This window comes from Chiloscyllium plagiosum, chromosome 42 (assembly GCF_004010195.1).
Source record: "Chiloscyllium plagiosum isolate BGI_BamShark_2017 chromosome 42, ASM401019v2, whole genome shotgun sequence".
NCBI classification, from domain to species: Eukaryota; Metazoa; Chordata; class Chondrichthyes; order Orectolobiformes; family Hemiscylliidae; genus Chiloscyllium; species Chiloscyllium plagiosum.
In genome coordinates, this window is record NC_057751.1 from 7,182,207 (window position 1) to 7,197,092 (window position 14,886).

Here is a 14,886-nt window from a genome sequence, read left to right on the forward strand (position 1 = left end):
TTTTCACATGGGTGATGCTCATCTCTTGAACTAGTAGCAGAGAAGAGTAAACAAGGAGAGCACAAAACTGATATTCAACAGATCAACAGTGAGCAGTTTCAGCCAGAGAAATATTTACACTTAATTTACTATCCTTCAGGACATACAAAGAAGGTCCAATCACAATAGGTTCCCTCACGCACAAGAATCTTAACTCACCTTCATCAATATCAGGTGGCAAACCGCCAACAAAAACCTTTCGGGAATATCGCTCTCCTGATTTCCCATTCTGGCTGAGAGCCGGGGAGTTCAAGCCTGAAGATAAAGACTGATCACCCTGGCTGTTGTCAAGGAAGCCATCTTCAACAGGGAACAAAGCCGATCGACCTGCACGATGAGAGAGACAGGCAGCTATTGAACTTCGCACAGATTATTCAGCATTAAATCCTTGGCTCCCAGTGATATAATGCCTCAACTTACTTAAAAATATTTAGCCATTTTTAAATCCCTCTCTGACCTGGTTTCTCCCCGCCTCTGTAATCTCAAGTCCACAATACTGAGATAAGAAACAAAAGTAGGTGTAGAGCATTCTGCTCTGCCATTCTATCACATCACGACTGATTTGCCCTATGCCTAACTTGCCTTTTGTGCCAACTCCTAGCTCTGAACTCCTTAGAATTTCTAAAATCTGTGCTTCATTCATTCTGGCTTTTCATGCATTCCTTCCACCACTAGCAGAAATGTCTCAACCTGCTGGGGCCTTAAGCTCTGAAATTCCCTCCCTAAACTGTTCTGTTTCATTGCCCTCTGTCTGCAGCTTTCAGACTGCTCCTTAAAACGGATATCTTCAATTGTGCTTTTGGCCACCTTCCCCGAGGGTTTGGGAGAAAAAAAAGTGTGATCATTTTCTTAAAGCAGCTTAAAGAGGGGGAACCAAATAGAGGGAAGAAAAACAAGGGGTTTTTATACAGACTCGGCAAGCAGAAACTGTTTCCTTTCAAAGTGATTGGTCAATGGTCAGTGTCTAAAAGCCACTGGATGTGGTCTCAAAATAAGAGGCCACTTAGTAGTAAGATGAGCAGGATTTCATGAGTATTAGGAATTCTTCACTATGGAGAGTTGTGGAAACTTAGTCATCAATGAGATTCGAGGCAGGGGGTGATAAACTTCTCGACATGTGGCAGCCTACGACTTCACAGGTTCAATGACCTGTTCATGCCTCCTATTTTTTGTAAATTCCAGAGGTCTCAGATTAGAAGCAGAGAGGAAATCAGGACATGATCTTTAACAAATCAAAACCAACACCAGGATGGTACAGTGCAATCAGGTTCCACTGGAACTCTTGGGAGACAACTGAAATGTACACCTGGAAGCAAGACTAATCTTCTGGACTCCAGAAGAAGCTGACGTGCCAGTCTAAATTGAGCAGTGTTTGTTGAAAAAAAAGATTCAGGAGGCTGGATGGACTCTTGTCTCTGAATGTGCACTAACTATGGCTACAATTAATCTGACAACACAGATTTGCCAGGCTACTTCATGATTTTGGCAGAGCCAAGTGCCACCTCAAAGAGATGAGGGAATTGGCAAGAAAAGTGTTCCTTGTAAAGCAGACGTTCAGGTTGACCAACCAGTTGGCAGCGTTCAAAGGAAATGTGGCAAGTTTATAATGTTACAAAACCATATAACTACTTGGAACGTCATTATACTGGCTAGAGGTTTGAAAGGCAGAGGTCACTGTCTGAGGATACGGAGTCAGCTATCCAGGGTTGAAAGGAAGGGAAATTTCCACAGTCGGAGGGTCATAAATCAACAGAGCTCTACCCCGAAGAGCTGCAGAAGTGAATTAAAGCCAGATAATAGATTTTGGATATCAACAGATATGGCACATAAAAGTGTCATGAAATTAGAAAAATGAGCCATGATCTTACTCAATGGTGTAAGAGACTCAGAGGATCAAATGGCCGCCTCTTGGTATTATTTCCTAAAAGAGGAAATACTGCAGAAATAGGGAAAAAAGGGGAAGGTGCACTCATTCATTGAAAAGTCGACAGGACCAGACTGCCTCAAATGTAAAATGGTGATTTCAGCCAAGATTTACATCATTAGGAATTGGGGTCAGACCGTTCTTGCTGCTTGGTGTTCAATTTGGTCAATGAGTGACGAAACAGATGCAGATTCTGAAACAAAAGTCACACCTATCCTGCAGACGGAAGCAAATGATTGATCTCTCCCTTGTTTGTGTGCAGTGTGCTGTCAGACAGCTGTTTGTGGCAGGTTGAGAACAGCCATCAGGAACTTGGAACACTGCCTAGTGGCCTCCTGTCCTACTTGTTAACTAAGTGGGCCACAGCTTCTCTGCCGCTCTCCAGACAAAGTCCTCCACAGAGTGGGCAACCTCTCCCCTCCTCAAACCAGGGCACAGCCTTTAAATATGGAGAAACAGGCAGCACAGCAGCCTCTCCGTCCACCTTGTAAACCGTCTAGTAACACTGTCTGACAGAGCACAGCAGCAATCAGGAGACATCAAGTTTCCCACAGATCGGTCAGTGGCCAGCTGATGTTTCTGCAGTTCCCCAATTCCAAACAAACAGACTTTGCATCACAAAAGAAGTGCCATTTGATGAACCGGTCAGTAACAGCTCCCGACCCGATCAAATCAAACCAACCCTGAATCTACTATTCCCAGAAAAGTCGGAAGCAACCAGATGGCCGACTTGGATCTTAGACTCTCCTGTCGTTGCAAATTCCTATCAGGCCATCTTAACACCCGATTTGCATTTGAACTCATTTCAGCGGAGGCTGAGGGGTACCACCCTACCCTCTTAAGTTAGAAAGGCTATGGGTTCAAATCTCTCTCCAGAAACTTCAACGTAAGAAAGGGAGATTGGCACTCCACTGTAGCAATTAGGAGTACTGCACTCGCTTTTGGCCTGAGACCTGAAACGAAGGACCCCACCTCAGGTCGAAGTACAGGTTCCTATGGGGTTGAGAGTGTGGTGCTAGAAACGCACAGCAGGTCAGGCAGCATCCGAGGAGCAGGAAAATTGATGATCAAGAGCTAATGCCCGAAACGTCGATTTTCCTGCTCCTCAGATGCTGCCTGAACTGCTGTGCTTTTCCAGCACCACACACGACTGCATCTGCATCCGCCTCCTCACTTTCGCCTAGACTCCTACGGATACTACTGAAAGATAAGTCAGGTCTTGGCAATGTACAGCATGGAAACAGACCCTTTGGTCCAACTTGTCCATGCCGACCAGATATTCTAAATTAATCTAGTCCCATTTGCCAACACTTGGCCCATATCCCTCTGAACCCTTCCTATTCATATTCCCATCCAGATGCCTTTTAAACGTTGTCGTTGTCCCAGCTCCACTATTTCCTCTGGCAGCTCATTCCACACGTGCATCACCCTTTGCATGAAAAAAGTTGCCCCTAAGATTCCTTTTAAATCTTTGGTTCAAAGCAATCGCATGTCACAAATACCATTGGAAATGTAATGATTTGATCGTTGATCATATTTTCTCCAAGACCTGGTCCATAAATTCCTTTGGGACATTGTGCAAGCTACTCTGTAAACTCCAGTTAAAAATCGTTGACCTTGGCCTTGAAAACCTGCCACCTTCTTCACAGTTGTAGCCCGATTGTAAGCTTACAGGCAGACGCATGAACTGCTGATACATATTCTGGATTGTTAGTGCGCACTGCTTTGCTCTACCATGATCTGCCCCATTTCACAAGACCAAGTTCAACACTGCTGAACAAAGGACATAATCACGACCAGTTTATTGGCTGATAGGGGAATCTTGCTGTGCACACTTTGCTGCCATGATCACTTGAAGAGCCATAAATCTTTTGGGAAACGTTGTGAGGATGTGAAAGGCAAGTTGCAAATGCAAGTATTTCTTTGTATGCCTGCACCACTCTTCCTTCATCCACCCTGCACATGGCACTCATCTCCTTACAGTGAGACTAGGCGAAAGTGAGGACTGCAGATGCTGGAGATCAGAGTCAAGATTAGAGGGGCGCTAGAAAAGCACAGCAGGTCAGGCAGTATCCGAGGAGCAGGAAAATAACTCGCGTGAATGCACATCGGTTCAGCAGACCCAGAAAACCACATGAAGGAAGGATTGGCCCAACTATTTAATGGGGGAATAGATAAGCCAAAATAAGCCATGGGACTCACCCTTGAGAGGTTCCTGCTCGTTCTGTAAGATGTCAATCAGGGAGTTCTCCAGTGAGTGCATGTTGAACGTATCGTATGGGTGCGTCCATTCCTGCAAAGGAAAAACATTTTCAGAAAAGAAACTATTAAACCGAGGAAGGAGATGGGAACAGCACAGAGGATGCAAAGAAGTTACAATCACTCATTTTGATGTTACTAATCAGTGCTGATAGCACATTCCTTAAAACAAGTGCGTACAGCAAAATTGTTTTCCGTGGAAACTATCTTTTACTTAGTTATTTCCTCTCCTCCCTGGTCATTGTGAACTTTTGGGGTCAGGGCCCATGGGTACCAGAAGCTCTGCATGGTGTCTGGATGGAGACCAATCCTTGTGGGAGCCTGGAGGATGGGTCCATACCCCTTAATGCAGCTTTTCTCCTCACCAGAACACAGTCGAGTCCAAGGGTGAATACATGCCATTCTGGATTACTAAGTGCTTGTCCTTCACTTACTGCCCTTAATTCTGGCTTTGTCTCCAAGTGGAAACATTCTATACATCAACTTTCACCTTGACACTGCACATCATTCCCTTATCTCATCAGAATGCCATCTGATCAGTCCACTCTCCAGTTGATCGGTGTTTCAAATAATGAAGGGAGGGTTTGGATAAAACAATTAAAGACAAACTGTTCCCGTCGGCTCAAGGGTGTGGAGCCAGAGGTCATAGACTTGTGACTGACAAAAATGAAAGCATTGACAACTTAGTGGACATCATTTTTAAGTGTAGCTAGTACCTGGGACTGCATTGCTCCAGTGGATGCAAATTGCAAAAAAAAACACACACAGGATCTTTACCTGAAGGGGTAAAAAAGAATCAAAAGCCCACAGGGGAAAGCTAGAGGATGGGGGCTATGAGCTGTTGTTGAGAAAACCAGGAAAGAGACAATGAACCAAATGGTCATGTTTTCTGCTGTATCCATTCTATCATTCTACTTTCTTCCTCCTCCACTTTCCTTTCTGGCCTCAAATGATGTCATTTGTCGAATGAATGAGACCGATGAAAGCAAGTGCAATACAGCACTTTGTGAAAAGCACACAGGAGGCTTGTGATACTGAATAAAGTGGCTGAGTCACTGGTGAATAACAGAACCTGGCAGAGTTGAAGAAGAGGTTACAGAGCAGGAGGAGGAAGAAACTAAACACCAGCCAGCTCCCATCAGCAAGGCCAGTCACACAGCCTGTTCAGCAGCTTCCTCCCCTTTCTTGCTGAAGGTGTATTCTAGTTTATTCACCTTCTTTACCTTGACGGTGCTGGAGAGTACAGTCAATATATTCGATTTCGACGAACAAAATTGGTTAGGTGCAGAGGGGGCATGGATATCATGGCTTTGGGGTGAGGGCCCAAGATTGAGTTGAGCAAAATTCAAGAGAGTTAGGCCAAGTGACCTCATTCTGCACTGTAATCCTATCCCTCTAGTCTGGTTACACAGGCACCTCGCATGACCTGGTACCACACACATTCGTTGCAAGAACACACACAGTATCAAATGATTGTTTTTGCAATGGGGTGGGGGTGGGGGAGGTGTTGCAAGCTATTAAAAACATTTCTCTCAGGGAGGCAGTGATTGACAGGACATGAGTATCCACCGGGGACTGATCAGAAACTTGAACCCTAATTTCCGCCTGCGACGACCCCTCAAGGTCAATTCCCAACAGACAACTGGAAACTCCATGTGAATCACCTCATTGCACACTGATTTGAGATCAAACTTGTGTGGTTCAACTCAACCAATTCCATAAGTTTGCTGGATAAGTTACACTGAAGTCGTTTGGTTGAAAATGCTTCATATAGTTCTGTTAGACAAGGGCAGGCCAACGTGTCTGTCAGTGAAGGCAACACCTTCATGGGATGAGGTGTCCGCCCTCATAATGAAAGGCTGATTCAACCGCATCTACAAGATTGTTCTTCCAAGTAGCTAATGATCTAAAGGCAATACAGCCCTTCTGGTACAGTAGTAATGTCTCTGTGGGCCAGGAGATCTGGTTCAAGGTTTTGGCAAGAGGTGCAGCTCGGACAGGCAGAAAAATTTACTTTGTGCAGAGCAACTCTATGCCTCGAAGAATGGTGGAATTGGAGAAAATTCATTATTTCAAAAGGAAACACGCTGATTTAAAATTGGAGAAGTAGGCCATTTGGCCCCTTGAGCTAGCTCCACCATTCCATGAAATCATGTGTAATAATCTGCTTCCATGCTATTTTCCTGCACTATCCCATATCCTTCAGTGTATTTTGGAACTTTGAACTGACAAAGAATAGGAGTGGAGACAAATGCAGGTGCTGGAATCTAAGGAGACAAGCAGGAGGCTGGAAGAACACAGCAAGCCAAGGCAGCATCAGGTGGTGAAGTCCAAGTTCCACGTATAATCCTTCGTCAGGACTGTCCTGAAGAAGGGTTACACTTCTCCACATTGGCTTCTCCACCTTCTGATGCTGCCTGGCTTGCTGTGTCCTTCCAACCTCCTGCTTGAAGAGCAGGAGGAGACCATTCAGCAAGATAATGGCAGATTTGCTCATGGTCTCAACTCCATTTCCCCAAGTGTGCCACATACCCCTCTCCCGATAACTCGTGACTCACTTGCTTATCAAAAAACTAATGAACCAGCCTCCACTGCTTTCCAAGGAAGAGAATACCAACCACAAACAAACCACAAAGAGAACATTTTTTTTCTCACTGTCATCCTAAGTAAGAAGCCTCTAATTTTAAAACTGTCTCTTATTCTAGTCTCTCTCTGTTTAATGTCAAGAAGTCAATGTCGGGCTGCTTTCAGGCATTAGCATTTTCTCTGTCTCTGAGCCAAAGGTTCAACAAAATCGCTGTCTGGAAGATACAAATTTGATGAGCACCTAAGGGAAAGAAACTTTTAGAACTACAGAGGCTGAGGAACTAAATAGGAATGGATTAGGTTGCTGTACAGAGAGCTAGCTCCATTGCAATGACTCTCATTGAATTCAGGCAGACGTGGGTTTAAGTTCCATTCCTGAGACTTGGGCAAAGACTCCAGACTAAACACTGGCGCAATACTGAGGGAGAGGTGTACTGTTGGAAGTGCATTCTTCAAGTAAGATGTTAACCAGAAACACTCTGATCTCTCCAGTGTGTTTGACAAAGATCTCAGGACACTAAGCAAAGCAAGGTCATACCTTGGTCTACATATATTCCTGCCAACATGAAATAAAATACAGTCGGATTACCTGGTCATTTAACTCGAAGTATTTTGACGGATGCTGTGTGCAAACTGGCTCACGCACTTTTTACATGACAATGGTGCTTGCAGTTTTAAAAACGGTGCTGCATTAATACAAGTTTGCTTGCTTGTTCCCTCACAACCTGTCCCTTTGCATGAACCGGGTGAGCGAAATTGTGGGTGACAGGAGCATATAATGACATCTCTACTTGGATTTTTGGGCCAGCAACAAGACGTGGCTTGGGATAGAGACAATTTTCTGCAACTTAAATGTTTAAGTAGCTATTTGATAAGGATTTTCAAGTTGTAAAATGGCAGATATCATGGAGAGGCACTATTTCCCATACAAAAGAGAATTGTAGAATAATTAAATTACAACTGTTCAATCGTGAAATTACAAAATGGTAACTGGTGGAAGGGTGGTGGAAGCCTGGAACTTTCATTTACAAATGGTAGTTGATGCCCTATCAATTTTAAGTTTCAACTCCTGAACTCTTAGATTTTATTACACGAAGATTGTACAGGATGTGGGGCAATGCCACTACCTAGGTATATTCTTATTCAAAAGCCAAGCAGGTTCAAGGGTCTGGACAGTGTCCTCCTATTTTTGAGGGACTTGCGAATAGGACAGGACTCGCGAACCCTAATCATGGAATTGGTACTTCTTTCTCCCGATGACACCTCACATAACAAACTTCTCATAGTGGTTTGGAAAAACTATGGGCCAGAAATTTCTCCTGTCATATGGTCTCAGGCTTCCCAAAGCATCAGTCCACACAGACCAAACTCTCCTGTCATATGGTCTCAGGCTTCCCAAAGTATCAGTCCACACAGACCAAACTCTCCTGTCATATGGTCTCAGGCTTCCCAAAGCATCAGTCCACACAGACCAAACTCTCCTGTCATATGGTCTCAGGCTTGAACAAAGTTGTGCAACGGAGCAGTGCTTCCAGGAAATCTTCTGGAAAAGCCGAGGTTTTAGCCAAATGGTGTGCTTGACTCGTGGTGACACTGAACTGCAGAAATAGTATTTCTGAGTGAGTACGTTTACAGCTCTAGTTGGGTGAGCAATAGACAATGCCAGCTTTATGAGACTGGAGTTATTCCTGTGTTATGTATTGTTGTCATGATGTGTAGGAGCCGGTGTTGGACTGGGGTGGTTATAGTCCAACAGGTTTATTTGGAAACACTAGCTTTCAGAGTGCTGCTCCTTTGTCAGGTTGCTATGGATCCTGTTGAGGATTCGAACCTGGGTCCCCAGAACATTATCTGGGTGTCTGCATGAACAGTCCAATGATAATACCACTGAGCCACTGCATCCCAATTCCATTACATTGCTGCCTAACCACTGCTGCTAAACAGAGGACACACACTCATGGAACAACCCAATATGCCTCTCTTGACTGTCCCTTTGGTGAGAGCCAACACAGAAATGCCAACAGCACGTGGTGCTTTGTTCGGCAGGGGGAAGCTCACAGCCATCAGGAAAATGCATTTGGCCCTCTCATACAGCAGACAGGGAGGCAGTTCCACACATGTTCCTGCACCAATCCTTTGTTTCAACAATGAAATGGAATCAAATTGTTCTTTTTTTGGCCCCCAGTTATGTACTGGAGCATGCAGTGCTTTGTCACAGGGAGAGGCCAAGTCAGAAAACTGTACTTTTTGGAGATTGAACAGGCAAAGGTCTGTTTGAAGAAAGGAAAACACAATGCTTTGAAGTAAGACTATCAGGCCATTCTGGTTGCACAGTCATAGCATGGTATCATCCAACAGTCCATGAAACCTCTGCCAAATGTTTGGTAGCCCTCTCATTCGTGCCTTTAAAATGAGTGTACTCTTACTTTACACACATCAACTGCAGGGAATTCCAACTCTGCTTCCCAAAACCTGGTGCTCATTACAAAAAACCTCCAGTCTTCCATATCTCAAGTCTCTATTCATATCTGACCACCATCCCCAGTAACACACCCAAGGACTGATGGTCTACAGCCTCACTGACTTTGGCCTGAATGCAGGCACCTCCCAGAAGCGATCATTCCAAACTCTTCGCCATGACTTATCCTGGACAACTTTAGCACATTCCTGATCAAGAGCTTATGCTCAAAACATCGACTCTCCTGCTCCTTAATTGCTCTCTGCAAGGTAATGAAATGGGAACATCAACTGAGGAATGGAGAAAAGCAAAGCACCAGAGCAATTTAAATAGCCAATTCCCCATGTTATCTCCATGCTTTATCCAACAGAAAAAACAAATGATGTTGTCATGATCACACTGTTGTTTGACAGCTTACCACGTGTAAACGGATTGTAGCATTTCCTACATTGCAATAGTGCTTGTACTTCAACAGGACTTAACTGTGTCACCACATTTGACTTGTTTGTTTCGAAAATTGGTGAGTTATTTATGCAACATCTGTCATCCATGTTAATGTTTCAAAAGAAGTTTTATAAATGGACAATTTAAAAGAGCTCACTTATAATTACAAATTTCGTATAAAATTATGTCCTGGTACATTTGACCCGGTGGCCTTTGACCTGCGCACAGTACTGACAGGAAGGAAATTAAGCAAAATGCTATGTGCCTTTCAGACACAAAGGAGAACTATGACCAGAGGAGCTGGAGAGTTAAGGCAATCAGCACACAGAAGCCAAGTGCAACCAATCAGAAACAGGAGAGGGAACACAGAAAATTTCTTCCGAGCTGCAAAACTGTGCAAGGAAAACTCAAGGCACGAAAGAGCTGGGTGTTTTCGCTTGGTTTCATTGCTCAAACCTTTGAGTACACGAGTTGAGACATCATACTGAGGTTGTACAGGACATGGATGACGCCTCTTCTGGACTACTTTGTGCCCTTTTGATTGCCCCACTTTAGGAAGGATACTATTAAATTGGAGAGGGTTCAGAACAGATTTACCAAGATGTTGCCAGGAATGAAGGGCTTGAGTTATAACACAGGCTGTAAAGGCTGGGATGTTTTTCACTGGAGTGTATGAGATTGAGGAGTGACCATATAGAGGTTTATAAAATCCTGAGGGGCAGAGATAAGGTGAATAGCAAGGGTCTTTTCCCTCGGGTGGGGGAGTTCTGAACCGGGGGCATATCTTTAAAGGGAGAGGAAAAAACGTTTTAGAAAGGATACGAGGCGCACAAAGTGTGATTGGTGTGTGGAAATGAATTACCAAAGGAAGTGGTGAATGCAGAAACAGTCACAACATTTCAACAATATTTGGATCAAAACACAAGTAGGAACGATTTGGAAGGATATGGGCGAAACACAGGCATGTGGGACTAGTTTAGTTTGGGAACATGGTTGACTTGGACTAGTTGGACCGAAGGGTGCATTTACATGATATATGACTCCGTGACTCTAAGTGGTCAAATCCTATTCCGGCATCATGACCAAAGTCAGAGATAAGGGTGCCTTGCTAATGGTAATTGTACCAGTGAAATTTAAATGGTGAAAGCTATTGTCAGTTAAGGCTCATGTATCCTCTTGAATAAAGTGCAGCACTCTGTCGATCTGTATAGTTACATGATGCCATATTTGTGCATGGGGCAATGTGAGGGCTTGTGGTTGCACAAGACCCAGCTTTGTTCTGTGGACAACAGAATTTAAAGTGAAATTTGTCTTCTTGTTGGAAATATCCTTGACCTGCTAGTTCTGCAAATCTGAGTGTTGGTTCGAATTCTGTTTGAATTAATAGCGACACAAAGTGGAACCCTGTTGCCAATGTCTTCAATTGGGGGTGATTCAGTAAATTTGGTTAGGTTGATTTCCAATGCAGGGATTGTAACAATTGGCGATAAAATACTCATGAATCATGCAGATTTACCTATTCTAACACGAGAACTCGATTGTCTGTTTAGCCGTCTCTGGCATGCTTTTCATTCCAAATTCTGAGAAAATATTCTGACTTGATTTTTTTTCAACCAATGCATCAATTGTCTGCACTTCTCAATAAGGAGTTGGATTGGCATCTATCTGATTGTTATACTAATAATCCTCTCAGCATTACAAGACAACAGGTCTGCTTTGGCCCTGCATCCCCCTGATTAAATAGCCTGAATTCAAATAATTCATGAGTAGTACTGTATGGATATGTACACCCAGCCATTCCAGCACAAATTTTTGGCAAATACTGTAGTGCAGAACTGGATATGCTTTCTTTTAGATTAGATATAAAACCATCTGGACTCTCAGGTGGACCCATATATTAAAAAACAAGATGTCATGGAACTGTTACAAAGACAAGGGTGCTGGCAGTATATCCTTCATGCAGTCACCAAAGTCAGAAGTCACACAACACCAGGTGATAATCCAACAGCTTTAGCTGAAATCACAATGATGTGTTGGACTATGAGCTGGTATCATGTGAATTTGATTTTGTTCACCCCGGTCCAACACCATACCTCCACATCAGCCAGTGACCAATGCCTGTCCCTCAATCATCACCACCAGAACACAGATTATTTGGCCATTTCCACGTTTTCTTTGTGTGAGCTTGCTGTGTGTGAACAGTGAGTGTACACTTCAAAAAGCACTCGATTGGATGTAAAGCACTCTGGAAAGCACAAAGTTGTCAAAGACACCATGCAAATGCAGGCTCTTCCTTGCTTTAAACCATTCAGAGCAATACCTGTTTGCTCCAACTTAGTTTCCTGTCTACCAGCCAACTTTCTTTCCATGCTGTTGCATTTGCCCTCCTGCCGTCTGCCCGAGTTTCTCCAACTGGACTCCTGTGGGACATGTGATCACACACCTTCTGCAAGTTAACATGGCACGGTTTATTACATTCTCCCCCCCCGCCCAACTTCACCAACCCAACCAGGCAAATCTCCCAACAGACAATGAAAACACTCTCAAACACAACTTGCCTTCAACTGATTAACTCTTCCATTTCTAAATAAGCAGCAATTCCCTTTTAAATCTCATGCGGCTGCCACATTTGCTATTTAAAAAAAAAGCTTTTGGCTCTAATCAACGTCTCGAGCGGGCTGCTGACAAGTGAAAATATCAAACCAAGAATTTATCCAGTGTTGGCAGCTCTGTATAATGCAGACATTTTCAACAGTTTTAGCACAGGAAGCTCTAAGTTTTATTACAAACACAACCAAATATTCACTTGAGGGCCTAGATTTAGGCTGCATGACCTTGGCTGTGATGTCAAACACTGATTAATTCACTTGCAAGCATTTCCAATTGCTTCATGTGAGATAACTATGTTGTCTGCATCTGAGGAGAGACAATTTAGTCTGCAGTCCATTCTCGGATTTAGGAAGTGAGAAACCCTAGGCACAGTGCCCCAGACTCAGTCTAGGGAATGATTTCTGAAGGGTCATATGTTGCCACACCAGTGGGTAACTGCTCTGAGTGATATTGAACTTCAGCAGAAATAGAGAAGATATGACAATTGCGATTTATCTCGCACAAGGAATTTAAACATCCCATGACACTTCACAGAGAGGTGTGTAGTGAAACAAAAATTAACACCAAGCCACATGAGATATTTTGACAAACGACCAAATGTTTGATTGTCTAAGGAGCACATTTTAAACAGTATTTCCGAAAAAGAGGAGGAGGGGAAAAGAGGAGGAGATGTTTGGGAGTAGGGCCAGAAGTGATTTGGGGGAGTTCACCAGAGCTTTGGGATCAAAAGTGGATGAAAGCAGAGATACAAACCATGGGTCAGATCAATTAGCTGACCCACAAAGTCAAGAGATGGTAGACTGCTCATTTCTTTAAGCATTATAAAGTGTGAACAAGGTTACAGAAATAGGCAGGATAGAAGCCACAGAGGGATTTAAACACATGGATAAGAACTAATTGGCAAGACAGAGGACAAGGGGAATTGGAAGCAAATGGTGTTAGCAAACATATCTAAGATCTGCACAGCAGCCCAATGGGGCAAACTGACGCTTAAGTTGGACGATAATCATCAGCAACTGGCTATTCATCCAGCAGATGCATCACAGCCAAGCTCAAAGCAGCCCTCAACAGTGCTTATGAAAGCAGTGACAGGATGGAGATCAGAAACAGAGCTGACCTACTCGCTGGCCCAGGGATCCAACATAGTGCATTCTGAACCACCCATTCAGAGTTACTTGGCTGTCACAAGCAACATAATATGTAAGCTTTATGGGCCACATGATTCACTGCAGAAAAACAGTCCTTTCCTCACCTTCAGACACACATCAATGAGCACCTGTGTTTCCCAACTCCCTGGATGCTGGTACATAAGCTATAGAAAATTTTCTCTGACCTTCAGATTTCTGGCGAGACACTGCATCCAATAAATATGCAATCCTCATGTTAATTTTTTCTGAAAGAAAATGTTCCTGCTTCCGTGCAGTTGTCCTTAACACCTTAATCACCAAGTTCATTGGAAAGGCAGGTTTACAGGCAAACTTCCAAGTTCCTCCTGCACCTCTCTGGATTTATTCCCACAAATGTCTGAGGCTGTAGTTGCTTTTATGTTTCTTTTTTGCAGCCCACGAGTGCCATTATGCACAACAGAATGACCATACCACACTAAAAACACTGTGACAATTTTTGTTTTAAAAGCTAGTAACCATCACTATGCATGTAGCTAATGGAATATTTACAAGCAATGCTGAAAAATGTGTTGCTGGAAAAGCGCAGCAGGTCAGCCAGCATCCAAGGACCAGGAGAATCGATGTTTCGGGCATAAGCCCTTCTTCAGGAACGAGGAAGGTGTGCCAAGCGGGCTATGATAAAAGGTAGGGAGGAGGGACTTGGGGGAGGGGCGTTGGGAATGCGATAGGTGGAAGGAGGTTAAGGTGAGGGTGATAGGCCGGAGAGGGGGTGGGGTCAGAGAGGTCGGGAAGAAGATTGAAGGTCAAGAAGGCGGTGCTGAGTCTGAGGGTTGGGACTGAGAAAAGGTGGGGGGAGGGGAAATGAGGAAGCTGGAGAAATCTGCATTCATCCCTTCTGGTTGGAGGTTTCCTAGGCAGAAGATGAGGCGCTCTTCCTCCAGGCATCGTGTTACCATGGTCTGGCGATGGAAGAGGCCAAGGACCACCAACCCAACCTCCACTCCCAGCACTTTCTTTTGCAACCGTAAGAAATGCAAAACTTGCGCCCACACGTCCCCCCTCACTTCCCTCCAATGCCCCAAGGGATCCTTCCATATCCATCACAAATTCACCTGCATCTCCACACACATTTATTGCATCCACTGCATCCGACGTGGCCTCCTCTACATTGGGGAGACAGGCTGCCTACTTGCGGAACGTTTCAGAGAACACCTCTGGGACACTCACACCAACCAACCCAACCGCCCCGTGGCTCAACACTTCAACTCCCCCTCCCACTCTGCCAAGGACATGCAGGCCCTTGCCCTCCTCCATCGCCAGACCATGGCAACACGACGCCTGGAGGAAGAACGCCTCATCTTCCGCCGAGGAACCCTCCAACCACAAGGGATGAATGCAGATTTCTACAGCTTCCTCATTTCCCCTCCCCCCACCTTATC

The 14,886-nt window shown here is 44.3% G+C and overlaps 1 protein-coding gene across 2 annotated transcripts in view; it reads right to left on the minus strand.

Annotated features, from left to right (window-relative positions):
• LOC122543064 (cytoplasmic polyadenylation element-binding protein 2-like) overlaps positions 1-14,886 on the minus strand; it is a 55,074-nt gene that overhangs the window by 33,201 nt on the left and 6,987 nt on the right. For both annotated transcript variants that reach the window (XM_043681274.1, XM_043681273.1), the window contains 2 exons: positions 4,166-4,256; positions 199-366 (listed from right to left, as the gene is read on the minus strand). In XM_043681274.1, coding sequence (XP_043537209.1) covers positions 199-366; positions 4,166-4,256 — 259 coding nt within the window. The remainder of the gene's footprint in view (positions 1-198; positions 367-4,165; positions 4,257-14,886) is intronic.